The following is a 16,836-nucleotide window of genomic DNA, read 5'->3' as shown; positions in this document are numbered from 1 at the left end:
TCTGGGCCACACTGGAAGATGAGTTGTCCTGGGCCACACATTAAATACACTGTGACATGTAATCCCCCCAAATAATGTTGTAAGTAAATTTGCAATTTTGTGTTGGGCCGCATTCTTAGCCATCCTGGGCTGCATGCGGCCCGTGGGTCATGGGTTGGACCTTCCTGCTTTAGTATGTATAAGAGTCTCTGTGGAAGAATCATTTGTGGAAACATTTTGGGGGGAAGTAAATATTACATAAGACAAAGAAATTGGAAATGCCAGGTGTTTTTGGTTTGGTTTTAGTTTGTTTTTTTCCCCTTTTAAATTTTTGACCAAAGATAGTATCTTTTGGACAGTGAGGAGCTGATTTAGATGACTCCCAAAGATATCTCGTTCTCTTAGATTTATGATGAGTTACTGGCAAATTGCCCCGGAAAATACTGGGTTCGCCATAAAATTCGTTTGGCTTTTTCCCTAAGACGGCCTCGTAGCACTTGGTTGTCTTTACGTTCATTTGAAACAATTTTGATAGATTGTTTTGTGACAGCTGTCATATCAGCATGCGTTTAAATAAAACTTATCAAAATTGGTGAATATTTGTGTAGGCATTTTAATATTGAAGATGGAAGAAAATAAGCAACGTTTTCAGCACATTATGCTTCTTGTTTCAAGAAAGGTAAAAATACAACTGAAACACACACACAAAAAGATGTGGGCGGTGTATGGAGAAGGTGCTGTGCCTGATCAAATGTGTCAGACGTAGTTTATGAAGTTTCGTGCTGAGGTTTCTCACTGGACGATGCTCCACAGTCGCATAGACCAGTTGAAGTTGGTAGCGATAGAGACATTAACTGAGAACAATCTACGTTCTACCACATGGGAGATGGCTGACATACACAAAATGTCCAGTAAAGTTATTGCTGAAAATGAAAAATGTCTTTTATTTTACGGTAACAAAAGCAGACAGACTTTTTGGCCAACCCAGTAATTCCAGAAGCACTCCAAAAGTACTTAGAACAGTGGTGTACACTGAGGGAGTAAGTGTATCACTTAGGTATAGTCAGTTAGGTATTAATTAGGGTGCGCCCCACTGTGCTTAAGGTTTTTCCCAACCCTGCCCTTTTCATGTTGCATCCTATTCAGTGTTCCAGTTGTTTCATCTGCTTTTTAGGGTTGTTTTGTTTTTGCCACTGTAGCTTGGGCACCATTAATAAGAGTTATTTTGAACTTATTGCTTTAAATTCTTATGCTTGCCTTGTTTATGTTGATGGATTAATCTATTTTTTTCACATCCTTTTCTTCACTTAGTAACCAACTCAGACTCCCAGGAATTAGTTACTCTGCATATGCCTTTGATGTCTTAAATACTTCCCATTTATATTAAGTATTAGTTTAAGTTTACCAAGGTGAGAGAGAGATAAGGTGGGCAATAACAAAGAATCCACACCATCTATTTGGTGGCTGTCTTCTTTTCTAGTTTAAATAGTTAAATCTAGTTGTTTCAGGTGTCTTAGGGCTAAATAACCTTTCACTTCATTATTTCCATAAAGTTTTATATGGCTTTGGCTATTTTTTCTTACCTGTTTTCTGTACAAAAGTGAAAGTTTCTTAGGGCTTCATGGCCAAATACCTAATGCAATATACTACCTATTAATTTTTTTATTAAGGTATTATCTGTTTTAAATAATGAAAAGACTGTCAACATAAATAGCTAATTAAATATCATGTGTGACTTTAATAAAAGTGTTCATAAAGCCAATTTTTGTGAAAAAGTCTTATTTTCATTTTTTTTACTTTTCCCTAAAAACACTTTTTTTCATTACTTTTAAATTATGCCTCTTAGTTCTGCTTCACATGGAGAAAGTAAATTATCCATATTTTAGTTGTAGCTAATAATGAGGAAAAGCCAAAAATAATTTCTTATGCTGTCTGTTTTGGTCATGATTATGAACTTGTAGTTGAGAATGACATGTCAGGTAAGAATCATCAGTTTGTTCTTTTTCTGCATTATGGTAAATGAAAATGACTAACTTGACATTAATTTTTGAAGGTTTTTGTTTTTAATTACCCTAAGTTTTCATTATTTTCTAAAGTATGGTTTATAGTATCTAAACCATTTTTTCTTTTCATCTATTAACTGAGTACTTTTATTTTTTAATAGTGAATTTTTGGCAGAAGAAAGTAATGAAAAATTTTGGCAGTTTTTGGACACTGTCAAAGAATTATCAATTTATAAGCAAACAGGTACGTGATGTACATATTTTAACTGATAAGATTTGTATTTATGTATTTATGTGTACACATGGGATCTGATTAATGACAAAGTTTGTGTGTAAATGCTTAATGGGATTAATAAATCTGAATATTAAATTTGGAAAGGTGTTTTAATGAAAACTGTTTTGAGCTTTTATTTCCAAAAATGTAAGGCTTTAATACAGTTATTATAGGAAAACTCATGTAATTAGCAATGTTTGTATATTGCATTATAATCAAAAAGAAATAGAAAGCATTTAACTATGGCTTTCTTTTTACCTACATTTCTTTGAAATAATATTAGTTTCGCATTTAGTAGTACTGATTTATTTTTTGGCCAAAATATTCTTAAGCTCTAAGAGACGTTTAATACTTGCCGTCAAACATCAGGGAACCTGCCCTGGGCAGTGTGACTCAGTCGGCTGAAGCCTCATCCCCCACACTGAAAGGTCGTGGGTTCGATTTCTGGTCAGGGAGCCCACCTAGGTTGTGGGCTCAGTCCTTCGGGAGCAACCAGTGGGTCTTTCTCACATCGCTGTTTTCCTCTCTTCTCCCCCTTCCTCCCTCTCTAAAATCAATAAGTGTATATATGTTTTTAAAAAATTATCAGGGAGCCTGTGTACTTTCATTTCACTAGAAAATGGGGCTAGTCATTCCTCCTTTCTAAATGTACATGAAAGTGCGTATATAAATATACACATACGTACATCAGCGGAATGAACAAGTGTTTGTCGATGTGTTTCTTAGGGAAGGTCAGTAGATTTAAGGAACTGAATTTAGGTTTTAGCAGCAGAGGCTAAAGGTTACTTTTATAAAGAATGGTTATTTTCCTGTCTCTACAAAAACTGGAATGAATTATATTAACATGGAATCCCTTAACAGGGAATATTTTTTAGCCTTTTAGACATAGAGAAAGTGTCTTACTACGGTAATTAGTTTATGATTTTATTCCTGAGTAAATTGAAGGTAAACAGCAACTTTGAATGTTGAGTGTTCATTTACTGGAGGCTTGTTTGGCTCCTGTGTTCGTGAAGTCCAACAGTTTTGTGACTTCATGAGGTAGGTTCTAAAAAATAGAGCAGTCATGCCTTTAATGGTATTTTTAACTGGAAACATTTCCAAAAGCAAGTAATTTGCTTTTTCAAAAAATGTTTTACCTCAGTTCATTGTGTAATAATCACTTGAGTTATAAGAGAAGCTGGGCACTGCTTTAGAAACCAGGAATGTACAGGTGAACAGGTGGGGCGTGTTGCTTGGGCCTCCATAATGGCACAGTGCAGGAGACGGTGGGGCGGCAGGGTGCACGCTCAGGTGACAGGAAACGTTTCCTTTAGCAGGGAAACGCGGTGGCACGTGAAAAAGGTGCCCAGGCAGTGTGTCAGACACAGGACGGCCTTTGCCATGGCGAGTGCAGGAGCTCCGTGGATGACGGGACTCTGCCAGGCGGTGAAGAGGGGAGGAGGGGGGAAGGAACGGCCGTGGGGTGCACAGAGGAACTCTGACGACTCCAAGTGTGTTTTCAAATCATCGGGAGATTGTTAGCTTTGTACTTGTCCTGGGAATTGTAGCCTTGCTAATTGAGGTGAAAGTCAAGTTTTCGTGATGGTAAGAAATCCAGCACCTCTCTTCCTGGCCCTCACCTAAAATCCTCGGTGTATCTGTCCCAAATCTGTTGTTCTTGCTACGTACTTATGCCTTATTCAGGGCCATTTTGACATTAAACAACTGTGAAAATTACTCTTGTAAATTTTGACCTGTCATTTCAAGTTGCTGAGATATGAGTGTGTTTTATCCGTAAATGAAAGGATGCACCTGGGCAGTCGGGTGGCAGGTCATTAAAACGTCGGAACAGCAGCTCGGGAATGAACACCCAGCTTCTGCTTCCAGCTCATGTGGTGGGAGGCGTGTGTCTGGGTTGAATCCTAAGTACTTTCATTAAACAAGGATTGCCAACACCGACCATCTGATTCTGTTGAGCTCTGTTGCAATGCCGAGAGTCCACTGCACGTGTCGTGTCATGTCATTGCCGACCTTGTCGGGTGTGGAAAGAACACTGATACTGGGAATTAAGTATGTTGACAGCGATTAGATTTTACCGAATTTGTTTTCAAGATGTTATCCTAGAGGAAACATTTTACATTCTCAGTTCCTTGTAAATCCTGAGGTGGTTGAATGTCCATGAAACCCTCTAAACATTCTAGAGAGACGTCCTGGTGAGGCACCTGCTTAACAGAGCTGTGAAAGTTGAACATTTCAGCGCTTTGAGTTTCGGCGCTAGTTTCGCATCATTTAGTGAGACCGTTAGGTTACGTGCCAGCAAATGAAGACCTTTTGGTCACTGAGTTGCCTGGTTTTTTGAACATTTTATGTAGTTCTGCCACTGAGTTTTGTATTCAAGCAGCATGATTGCCCCCACCTGTGTAGTTTCGTCTGGTGAGTTGGGAATGTCAGTGAAGGTTTACCTAACTCCGTAGTCCCTCTTTATTTTTACTTCTTCATGTGTTCAGCGTATAAGAATCCCACTGTCAGGACTCCCGCCAAGATGGAGGCATAGGTGCAAACACTGTGCCTTCTCCCACAACCAAGTTTGAATACAACAAAGGTTTGGAGAAACAAAGACACAACCAAAGGACAGACAATTGAATTATACGGAAGTCCGACTACATCTAACCGTTCAACGGGGACGGTAAGAGGGGCGGAGCCAGCAGCGAGCAGGGTCGGGCAGGACAGGGCCCCCGACCCAGGCGCGCAGGCAGACGGGAACCAGTTGGCGTGCGGGGCAGACCGCGGGTGCATATTCGCACACAGTGAGACAGACCACGCAGGCCCCAGGGGGCGAGGGCTGACGGCAGTGGCACACTCGAGTGCAGTGGGACGAAACGCGTGGGCCCGGTGACGGCAGCAACTGCGGCACCGGTGAGGGCCGTGGCAGCTGGCGGCGGACAGGACGCCATAGTCCCTCTTTGACCCCGCCCCCACATACAGCGTCACAACTCAGCGACTTAGTTGCCCTTCAGCACCGGTGAGGGCCAGGGCGGCAGGCGGCAGACGGGTCGCCAGAGTCCCTCTTTGACCCCGCACCCACATACAGCGTCACAACCCAGCGACTTAGTTGCCCTGCAAGACCAGTGAGAGCCATTGTCCCTCTTTGACCCCGCCCCCACATACAACGTCACAACCCAGCGACTTAGTTGCCCTGTTCTAGTGAACACTTTAGGGCTCTGATCCTGCTATGGAACAGGCACGAACAGCCCAAAAGATGGTGCAAGAAGAACTCAAAGTCCCAGAGCCAATAACTCTAAGCGACCGAGAAATTGCCAGCCTCTCAGAAGCACAATTCAAGACACTATTTATCAGGATGCTCACAGAACTGGTAGATTATAGTCACAAATTAGAGGAACATAGTCACAAATTAGAGGAACATATGAAGGCTAAACTAATTGAAATGAAGGGAGATGCACAGGAAACCAATAGTGATGGAAAGGAAACTGGGACTCAAATCAATGGAATGGACCAGAAGGAAGAACAAAACATCCCACCAGAAAGGAATGAAGAAATGAGAATTCAAAAAAATGAGGAGAGGCTTAGGAACCTCCAGGACATCTTTAAACGTTCCAACATCCGGATTATAGGGGTACCAGAAGGGGGAAAGAAACAGCCACGAGTGGAAAACGTATTTGAACAAATAATAAAGGAGAACTTCCCCAGTCTGGCAAAGGAAATAGACTTCCAGGAAATCCAGGAAGCTCAGAGAGTGCCAAAGAAGTTGGACCCAAGAAGGAACACACCAAGGCACATCATAATTACATTAGCCAAGACCAAAATGAAGGAGAGAATCCTAGAAGCAGCAAGGGATAAGGGGACAGTCACCTACAAAGGAGTACCCATCAGACTGTCAGCGGATTTCTCAAAAGAGACCTTACAGGCAAGAAGGGGCTGGAAAGAAGTATTCCAAGTCATGAAATCCAAAGACCTACAGCCAAGATTGCTTTATCCAGCAAAACTTTCATTTAGAATGGAAGGACAGATAAAGTGCTTCTCAGATAAGGTCAAGTTCAAGGAGTTCATCATCACCAAGCCCTTATTATATGAAATGCTAAAGGGACTTATATAAGAAAAAGAAGATGAAAAATATGAACAGTGAAAGGACAGCAAACACACAGTTATTAACAACCACACCTAAAACAAAAGCAAACCAAGAGGACAGCTAGATCAGGAGTGGAACCATAGAAATGAAGAATACATGGAGGGTTAGAAACAGGGGGGTGGGAGGGGGAGAAGGGGGGAGAAGGCACAGAAAATAGCATAGATGGTCGGTAGAAAATAGATAGGGGGGAGGGTGAGAATAGTGGGGGAAATATAGAATCCAAAGAACTTGAGACAGGAGGTTATAAACTAAAGGGGGGAGAATGGTGGGGGACGGAGGGTGCGGGTGGAGGGGAATGAAGGGGGGGAATAGAACAACTGTAATGGTATAATCAATAAAATATATTTTTTAAAAAAAAGAATCCCACTGTCAAAGTCCTTGAAGATTTTAATGGTTTCTACACTAAAGTTGCTTTTCTATTTATGGAAAAGATTTTTGGAAAATGTCCTGATATTCCTAACTCAGTTACTTGTAACTGAGAGCCAGGTTTGCAGTAGGAAGGTGATCGCAGTTTGGATGTATCACGTTCAAAATGCTTGTGGGAATATCCAAGTGAAAATAGCAGTAAGCTGATACATGAGTAGGAAGTCGGAGGCTTCGGCTACATGGCTAAAACAGGTTTAGGCTAAAGATTGGGATTTGGGAGTTAAAAGGGTAGTTGAACTTCCAAGGAGAAAGTATAGCATGAGAAAACAGCGGGTCCCAGGGCAGAACCCTGAGCAACACCAGTGTGGAGGGATGACCGGGGAAGAAGACACGGTAGTCCGAGGAGCACCGTGGAGGCAGGTGAAAACCTAGCAGGTGTGATGTCAAGAAAGCCAGGAGACTAGTAAGTGGTGAATGATAAATGTTATCAAATGCTGCAGGCAGATCAAGGAATACAGATATGAAGCTTTTAGCAACAGAGAAATTATTGGTGACGTCAACAGAGCCATTTCCCTGGTATAGCCGTCAAAGCCACAGTAGCTTGAGGTGTGAGTGGAGGTCGAGTATGTAGGAATAAATATCGAGTCTTTCAAGACTGTGAAGTAGGATGAATCAGTAGCTGACTGGAGGCAGCTGCTGCTTTTTTATTTTTATTTTTTAACACTAGAGTGATGTATGTATGTTGACAGTTGGCAAAATTCAAGTAACAGGTGAAGTTGCAGAGGAAGGAAGGACATGGAAAGGGCAGCAGCAGCAGGAAGGTCAGGGAGCGCGGATTTAGTTCTTTTAAAACGTCCTCTGAAGTAGCCCGATGCCTCCGTCTCAAAATTGAGATGAACTTGCAGGTGAAGCCTCAATTGCAGACATTTACTTTCTCCGAATCCTGCATCTGTCTCTGTCTGTATTAGAGGCCACCTTCACAGTGACCTTGACCGAGTGTGATGTCTGTTGTCAGGCACCACTCACATTACTTTTTGTTGACCCTCTTCTCTGGTTTCATTGGTGACCAACCCCCCGTTGACTGGTGTAGCCTTATTTTAGTTATGTTATTCCGTAATTACAGTTCACATTCCATACTTTGTATTCAGGTGTATAGCACAGTGGTCAGACAGTCATATGCTTTAGACAGTGGTCCCCTGATATTTTCAGTACCCACCTGGCACCCGACATAGTTACTGCCAAGATTAGTTGTTAATGTATCATCTCTTCTCTGATTTATTTTGTGTTGCTTTTCCTGTTGAAGGTGAGTTGAAACTTCCATTATTATTTTTATTTTGGGGTGGAAATGCACCATAAGTTCCAGAGAAATCACTTAGAGTTTGTTTGAAAGGTGGGAGTGAAGGAGCACACCTGTTCTCCCAGGACGACTCTGCAGCATCGCCAGATTGGCAGAGGCCCTTTCTTCGGAGCACGCCCTCACCCTTGCCCACCCCCTTCCCCAGGCCTGTCTCGCTTTTGTGTTATGTATTTTCCATTTCTCTCACCATTTATCCCCACTTNTGCACCATAAGTTCCAGAGAAATCACTTAGAGTTTGTTTGAAAGGTGGGAGTGAAGGAGCACACCTGTTCTCCCAGGACGACTCTGCAGCATCGCCAGATTGGCAGAGGCCCTTTCTTCGGAGCACGCCCTCACCCTTGCCCACCCCCTTCCCCAGGCCTGTCTCGCCTGCCTCTCTTTCTCCGAGGCTCCCAGGGCCCTTCTTTCTTCTGTCACTTGTTTCCTGGGCATTTCTTCTGTGGTTCACTTCTTCTACCTCTGCGACCTTCTAAATAAAATGTTTCTTTTTTTATTGAATTTATTGGGGTGACATTGGTTAAAAAATCATACGGGTTTCAGGTATATAATTCTATAATACATTGTCTGTATTTTGTGTTATGTATTTTCCATTTCTCTCACCATTTATCCCCACTTTATTCTCCTCTTTCTCCCCCATCCCTTGTCTCTGACAGCTGTCAGTCTGTTCTGTCTGTGAGTCTCTTTCTGTTTTATGTGTTTATTTTGTTCATTAGTATCCACATATGAGTGAATTTTTGCTTGTAAAAAAATAAAATTACTGGATTAGCAAAGTATTATTGCCTGGAATGAGTAGACCTGTTCAATTCTTGAATATTAATTCTAGAAATGTATTGAATGCTTATTTTGTATGCCAAGAATAAAAAGCTACAATTGAAAGTCTAGAAAAGATTTCTGTTTTCATAGATTATAGCTTCACGGGAAAGACATCATTAAATAGCTATACAGTTAGTTTTCAATTACACTTCTGAGAACTGAACCAGAGAGAGTGTCTATACAGGGTCTAGACCTAGGAAGTCAGGGAAAACCCTTTCCAAAACAAGCGACATTTAAGCTGAGGTTTGCTGAGCAGGAGTTATCCAGACGTGCCCCCTCTGCCCTCATGCGTGACGTGCCAGAGGCGTGATGTGCGAAGCCCCGGAGTTGCTACCCGCCTCTTTCTTTAGATGTTGCCTGTTGGTTCTGCGCAGGTAGTGACGAAATGGCGAGTGCTCCCCTCACCACCACCTCATTTTGTTCACGGATCATCTTTGTCTCCATCTTTGTATTCCCAAGTATACATGACTGCTCGATGTGCTGGCTCCAGCGGTGCCTTTTACTCCCAGCTGGTAGTTAGGAGGAATCACGGAGCTGCTTTACTGTCCGCTTCATTTTCCCTTTGTTGCATCGTTGGTGGGTGGTGGATTGTTCCGCATTGCCAGAGCATACAACACTTACATCGCCTTCTGTGAGTCTTAGCCCCTTAATCAGGCTTATTTCCACAGTTCAGTACATTCGTAACTCACCATCAGACTTGCTGCTGTCGTTTCTCCAGTTATTTCTTGGTTGTATACAGATTGCTCTCTAGTTGATGCCTCATATGTATCTCTTGGGAATAATGGCTTTGAGTTCTTGACATACATAAGTATTTGTGTGAATTTTATACTTATATTTTTAACTTTAGAGTCTCAAAGTTTTACCAAAAAATGTTGCAGTGCTGGTTATTGAGTCTTTATTCTTATACTCACTGCTCCTCTTAATTCTGAAGAGTTTTCTTGGATTATAGGGGTTTTTTTGTTGTTGTTTTACTCATTAGGACTTAGTCCCTTGATTTTCTGCTTTAGGGTTACAATTAAACGAATTTTAGATATCCTTTGCCTGAGTTCTATATATATCATTTACTCTTAAATTATTTTTTCATTTTCTCCTTTTTAAAAAATGTCTGTTTGTCTTCCCATGTCACCTGCTTATTCAGTTTTTTTACTCTGTTTTCTGTGATACTTTTTACTCTTTTGTTAATTATACTTTAGCCCATGTTTTCTAGTGGTTTTTTTCTTGTTCTTTCCTCAATTCTTTCAGAGGGATTTTTATATCCCTCTGTTTTAGTCACTTCGTTTCTGAGCTTTTTATCAAGAACTCTGAAGGAGCCAAGATGGTTACCTACTTGCAGGCTAAACTGAGCTTCCCACAGTCCCAAGCATCAGAGAGATGTAAGACGTGAGACATAAACCTGGATCACAGCCCAAGGGCTGCAACTTACTGCGGGAAGTCTCCCGAGGAGGCGGTGGGGGGGTTTCATCAGCCAGGATCCATCGCAGTAACTGGGCTTTTCACTGTCGTCTTAGAGAGGATCTGAGGTGGGCAGGGTCGTCTGTAGGACTGGGCGAATCGTGGGTGGTTGTCACTCTGCATTTCCTACTTCATCCCCTCATCTCCCAGGCAAACCCAGGTTCTATTGGAATCCTTCTGACCACGGTATCACAATGTCCTCCTTCTCACACTCAGTGTGAGTGTGCATCGCCGTACCTGTAGTTTGAAGAAGGTGGAACCTTACTCTAACCCGAGACAGGTTTCTGAGCTTGTCAGGGTGCTGTATGCTTGCAGCCGACAGGACAGCTGGTGGCGAACAAGTCCATGTGCATGGAAGAGAGTTCCCAGGCATCATTTGGGCAAATGCCTTTGAATATACTGCAGAGTTTGGGGCCTGTAACCTCCTCCTAATTTTCTTTTAATTAATAGGCAACAGTTTGGAGGACCACTTATTGCTTGATGACCATACAATTTTGTCAACATGTCCACTATCATTTACAAGGATTTCCCTCAAATTCTATTAATTGGCCCCTGGGGCTGGGTCTTTTCTTCTCCAAAACCCATGCGTCTGTTAGCATTCCGTGTTTTTGATCAAATCTGTCAGATACATGGAGGATATGAGATCTTACCCTACTTACAAGGTAACAGATTGGTTTCATGCTGACAGAGACCTAAGACCCCGGGTCACAGACCAAAGACTTTACCACTGAAAATCAGTAGCCCCAGTGCCCACAAACTGGTGCGGTTCCCTGAGCCCCAGTTCTCGTGGGGCAGCGAGGAAGGATGGATGGCACCTGTCCCTGGGGGCAAGAGAGGCACCGAGGGCCAAGAGCCGAGCACCTTCTGAACAAAAGTAAGCAACCAACAATCCAGTCTCCCTTTCCTCCCACAAAGTGTCTTTCCCTTCAGCATCCTCTTCCTCTTCCCCAAAGCAGAGCATCTGAGGTCACACACCCTTTTGTCCCCCGCTGTGCACATCAGGGAACTCTGACCTGTGGGTGCCTGCTCTGGACCTACCCCAGCTCCACTCTTCTGTATGAGTGGATTACAGAAGAGAACACCGCTCTCCAGGAGCGGGTAACCTGGTGCCAAGGAGAACAGGAGAGAAAACGCGACCAGGGACAGTCCCGGGGAAAACCTATGGATGTCTGTACCTGCAGGGCTCTCGAGCGGCTCTCCTGTACCTTAGCACCCCTTGCTGGCCGTGGCGTGGTACTGCAGTGTCCTGACTCCTGCGACAGCAGAGTGATTACACCCAGGGTGGTGCAGGGAAAGGGACAAAGGCAGTTTTCTCCACCTTGTCCCAGTGTGCCACCAGGCCCTCTGCAAGTGAGGCTGCTGTTCCCTTCTGTCGTCTCCCTTGCAGGTATCTCTGTCGCCCAGGGGTCTCTGAGATCTGTAAATGAAATTGTAGGGCTCACCCTTTTGTGTCTGGTCTTTGGCTGGGCTTAGAGGAGGGAGTCCGCATTTCGGGGTTGTCTGTCCCAGACAAGAAGATGTTTCTCTTTTTCCTTAAGGACTGGTTCAAAGTCTGTCTCCTAAAGTGTTCTGGACACTCTAGTTACTCGTGGCTATGTGTACTAAATACCAGTACAATGTGTTTATACATGTAATTTAAAATTAATTCAGCCATATTATTAAATTTTTTGTGCTACTCTTAATCTCTTACATAGAAAGTAGGGCCTGTGTCTTGTCCTTGTATCATAACCCCAGAGCCTCGGAGCGCGTGCGTCTGATGTATTACCTTCTTCCAAATAGGTTGGAGTGGCAAGATTGTTTTCCCCTGGACTTACATTGCGTTCTTGGACTTCACTACAAGGTCTATATGAAGTGAACAGAGATCTTGGTTTCCATTTTTCTCTGACACCACCCATAACTAGGCTCAGGAATATATGATACCAAGTTAGCATTACAGTTAGAGAGTGTGCTAATGTGTTGAATGCAGAATACTGACATTCTTTTCTTTTGAACCGTTTTCACAGAGTCAGATTATTCTTATTACAACTTAATCCTGAAGAAAGCTGGACAGTTTTTAGACAATTTACATATCAACCTCTTGAAGTTTGCTTTCTCCATAAGAGCATACTCGCCAGCTATTCAGATGTTTCAGCAGGTATGTAAAGTTCCCCAGCTGTGTGTGACCGAGAAGCATGTGGTGTTGTGCATGAATCGGTCTTCAGTAAATGGGTATCTTCAGTTTAGAAGGATCTACAGACCCATAGGATCTGGCTCCACTGCTTATCATTGGCATCATTTATGATAATATAATTGATGTCATGTAATTTTACAGTTAGTTGGGATAAGGACATTATGAGGACAAATCACTTAAAATTTACTGGAATGACAACTTCAATTTGACGAAACTTTTCAACAACTTTGAAGCACACAAATTTCTACTATGAAGTTTGATTTTGTTAAAATGTTTTATTCTGCCTGCATAATGATATTTAATTAGAGCAATAACTTAATAGTAGTTGATGAGTTGTTATAATCAAAGTAATGTGGGAATTTTTTAATCATATTGTAATTATCAACTACTGTAGCTAAATATAATCTTTGAAATCTTAGATTGCAGCTGATGAGCCACCACCAGATGGGTGTGACACATTTGTGGTTATCCATGGGAAACACACCTGTAAAATTAATGAGATTAAGAAGCTGCTGAAGAAGGCTACTTCAAGGTAAATTAATGATAGCCCGTGATGAAAGAAGTGGTTAATAAAAAGTGTTCCTGGAGTGGAGTCATGTGAGTTTTTTATATATTTTGGAGATCAACAATAAAGTAATTAAAAAATAAAATAAAATACAAATCAGAAAAAAATTTCTTTGCAAAAAAGTGTAGATCAAAATAACAGCAGTTTCATATAATACAGAAGTTTAATATTCTAAGACAAATATTAAAGTATATGCTCTATATTCAAAAACTAAATATATAAGCTGGGAGTCTAAGACCCTGTCTAAAATAATGTAAGTACCTTCAGTATTTTTTCTTGATTAGTTTTGGATTTTAGAGTATAAATTATACCAAAATACCATAAAATAGATATGCTTTATATAAACAATAACCATATAAAACTATGGATTTATCTTGACTATATGTCTTTAGCTGTAAACTGAGTATGTACCTTGGGAACAAAATAATAAAAATGACATAGTTCCTTTTTTTTTTACTTCCAAGTATTGCATACAAATGAGTGGGAAATCACGTGTGTCGCATTCTCGTGGGTCTGCTTTTGCCCCCATGGGATGTGAGGGCCACAGGGAACCGATGCAGAATTGCGGGTGCACCTGCTGCTATGTGCTGTGAGCAGCGGAGCTCCTTGTTTCTGACCCAGAAGTCTTGTGTCTTCCACCAGCACCCATGGAACAGTAAATGCAAACTCGGTAGCTTGTCACTTAGGGTGCAATCAGTTCCCCAGCCTGACAGAAGCCATATATATATATATATATAAAGCGTTGGACTTTTTTCTGTGAACCTTAGACATAATCCTTGTTTTTTACTACATTATCAGTGTTGGTCAGTGGTAGTGTTTTTTCTTATTTGAGCAAATATTTCTGAATCTACATATGTATTTATAGTAATAGAAGTATTTTATTTTCCCTCTCTGTAGATAGGTGTCTCATTGCTAAATTTTTAATTTTTTTTTTGTTTTCAATTTTCAGTTTTTACAGGTTAGATTTTTGTTTTTTAAATAAATGACTGATAGAATTTAGAATTCTACTTTTGTTTCTGTGTTTCTAATTTGTTACCTTTTGCATCTGTATTATTTGCTGCTTTTGCCTTTGGTTGGGCTAAACACTCGGCTTGTTTCCCCGCCCCCCCCTTTTTTTTTTTATTTGCTGGGAAAGGAACCCGGGCCTCCCGCATGGATATGTGCTGCCGAAGCGAGCACCCTTTTTTTTTTTCTGATCATAACACATGTAGGACATCGAAGTGGTATTCTTAATGTTCCATTTCCTAGAAGAAGCCCTTTGCAGTAGCTGGATTTCCTTGTTGGAGGCAGGGGAAGAAAGTCATGTGAACCAAGTATGGTGCTGGTGGCTGTCACTTTCTCTTAAACACACAAACCACGCATTTGTAGGTCTGCCAAGTTTGGGGGTGGATTCGTGCCATGGGTCTTTGAGCCACGGAGCAGGAAGTAGGGAAAGGAGGAGCAATCACTCTGCCTTTCTTCTTGGCTAATACGTTGTTTTTCAAGCAGTAAGGTATTACGTTTTAGTGATAAGTCTGACCATCAGTTATGATTCTAAGTTAAACTACATACATTTTATTTTTTTATTATTATTTATTTATTTATTTTTAAATATTTTATGTATTTGTCTTTAGAGGGGAAGGAAAGGAGGGAGGAAGAGAAACATCAATGTATGGTTGCTTATTGTGCATCCCCTGCCAGGAACTGGCCTGCAACCCAGGCATGTGCCCTGACTGGGAATCGAACCGCGATCTTGTTGTTCGAAGGCCCACACTCAATCCACTGAGCTACACCAGCCAGGGCTAAACTACATACATTTTATATTGGGTTATTTTTGCTTGCAGGGTGTACTATAAGGTTTATGTTAGTTTTCAGCTTCATTGAAGAGTTTTTGTCTGTTTCTGTGTCTTTGAAAATATTATTGGAAATTGGGTAATGGATTATTAGGGACCCCTCTCCAAACGCCACTTCAAATCAGCGTGCCCTCCTTTTTTATTTTTATTTTTGGTGACTGTAAACTTTTTGTCCAAAATGGAAAGCTATGTCTTTAAAGAAATAAATTATATGTGGTTACTATAAAATAATTTAAACACTTGAGAAAAATGCAAAGTAGAAAGGGAAAGTGACCCATAATTATGGTAACAGTTTGGTGTGTATTTTTTTAACCACCGTGAGATTGTCCTTTAAAGTACAGTCCTAGAACCTCCTCTCATTCAGTCATGAGTCCTTATGTGCCATATATATAACTGAGTATAAATGTTGGTGCGCCCCGTGGTTATGTTTTACACTTCATTTCTAACATGTTTACTGCCTTTAATTTTTATTCTTTCCCTGTATAATTTTAGTCAGTTCAGTAAATGAAAATTTCTGTTTTTTCCACTTATAATTTTTTCTTTATTGTTTTTCTCCATTACCACTTAGTTCCTTGTCCATGAGTCCTTTTAAAATGTATCATATTCATCTATTAAAAGTACAGAATTTGTTCCTTTAGTTTTTAGATGCATCTTATGTGAACTTACATTGAAAGGATATATTCCCAATGTACTATTTAAACATAAAAAGTAGAATAATGTGCTCTGGCTGGGTAGCTCCGTTGAATGGAGCAGTGTCCCATACGCAAAAAAGGTTGTGGGTTTAATCCCCAGTCAGGGCACAAAGCTCCACTGTAGGTTTAAGTCCTGGTCCAGAAGTATTAGGCAACCAGTTGATGTTTCTCACTTGTATTACTGTTTCTCTCTCTCTCACCCCCCTCCTCTCTTTCTAAAAAATCAATAAAAACACCCTGAGGGGTGTGGCTCAATGCATTGAACATCAGCCTGTGCTCCAAAGGGTCGCCAGTTCGATTCCCTGTCGGGACACATGCTGGCATGGTGGGCCCACCAGGTCCCCAGTTGGAGGTGTGCAAGAGGCAACCAACTGATGTTTCTCTCTCACATTGATGTTTCTCTCCCTCTTTTTCCTTCCATTCCCCTTTCTCTGTAAATAAAAATAAAATCTTTTAAAAATTAATAAAAACATATCCTTGGATGAGGATTAAAAAAAATTGAATAATGCAACATGTACATGAAACAATCATAAAATTCTCTTTACTGCAGACTTCTTGAACTTCTCCCCAGAGACAACCAGCGCTCTCAAGTTCTTGTATATCCTCTGGAAATAGGCAAGGTGTTGTTAGAGAGCAGTTCAAGGATCTGATTGGCTTATTCACTGATTCATGAATTTGACAGCATCCTCCCTAGCAAACAGAAAGGTGCTCCAAGGAGCTGTACAGCATGGGTGTTTATAGGCAGAAAGAGGCTGGGACAGCAGTTACTTCTGGCAAGGCTACCTTCTCCTCGGGGAATGCCTGTGATCTCATCAGGCAGATTATCCCACTAGCATTGACCAGGTCGTTAAGCTAGAACTTGGAACCAACTGTGCATGATTTGAAGACCCGCAGTCTCTTCACTGGCATATACTGTAGCATTGTTGTTCACGTTGGCTTTCCCTCTCTCCTTGACTTAGTATTGCTTTTAAAAGTAGTAAATGACTAAAAGATTGTAGAGATCTGAAGTCATTAATTAAGAGGTTATTTCTTAACTCCTTTTTTATTCATTATTTTTTGTTGTTCTTTCTGCCTGTATAGATTGTTAAAGGGTGTGGGCTTAGGAATTCCGCAGACATGAGTAGGAATTCTGGCATGCTGTTTGACCATCTCCTGGGTACTTAGAAATCTGAGAAGTTTCCGTCCATAATAGTAATAAAGGGTTTG

General features: G+C 41.3%; 1 protein-coding gene across 1 annotated transcript in view; it reads left to right on the top strand.

Annotated features, from left to right (window-relative positions):
• UGGT2 (UDP-glucose glycoprotein glucosyltransferase 2) overlaps window positions 1-16,836 on the top strand; it is a 120,593-nt gene that overhangs the window by 3,321 nt on the left and 100,436 nt on the right. Inside the window, exons 2-4 of the mRNA XM_037057567.1 lie at window positions 2,144-2,226; window positions 12,375-12,505; window positions 12,961-13,073. Coding sequence (XP_036913462.1) covers window positions 2,144-2,226; window positions 12,375-12,505; window positions 12,961-13,073 — 327 coding nt within the window. The remainder of the gene's footprint in view (window positions 1-2,143; window positions 2,227-12,374; window positions 12,506-12,960; window positions 13,074-16,836) is intronic.

This window comes from Sturnira hondurensis, unplaced genomic scaffold, assembly GCF_014824575.4.
Source record: "Sturnira hondurensis isolate 20B ecotype Veracruz unplaced genomic scaffold, ASM1482457v3 Scaffold0009719, whole genome shotgun sequence".
Classification (NCBI taxonomy): domain Eukaryota; kingdom Metazoa; phylum Chordata; class Mammalia; order Chiroptera; family Phyllostomidae; genus Sturnira; species Sturnira hondurensis.
The sequence above is the reverse complement of the archived record's forward strand: the minus strand, read 5'-3'. Positions and strand labels throughout refer to the sequence as shown.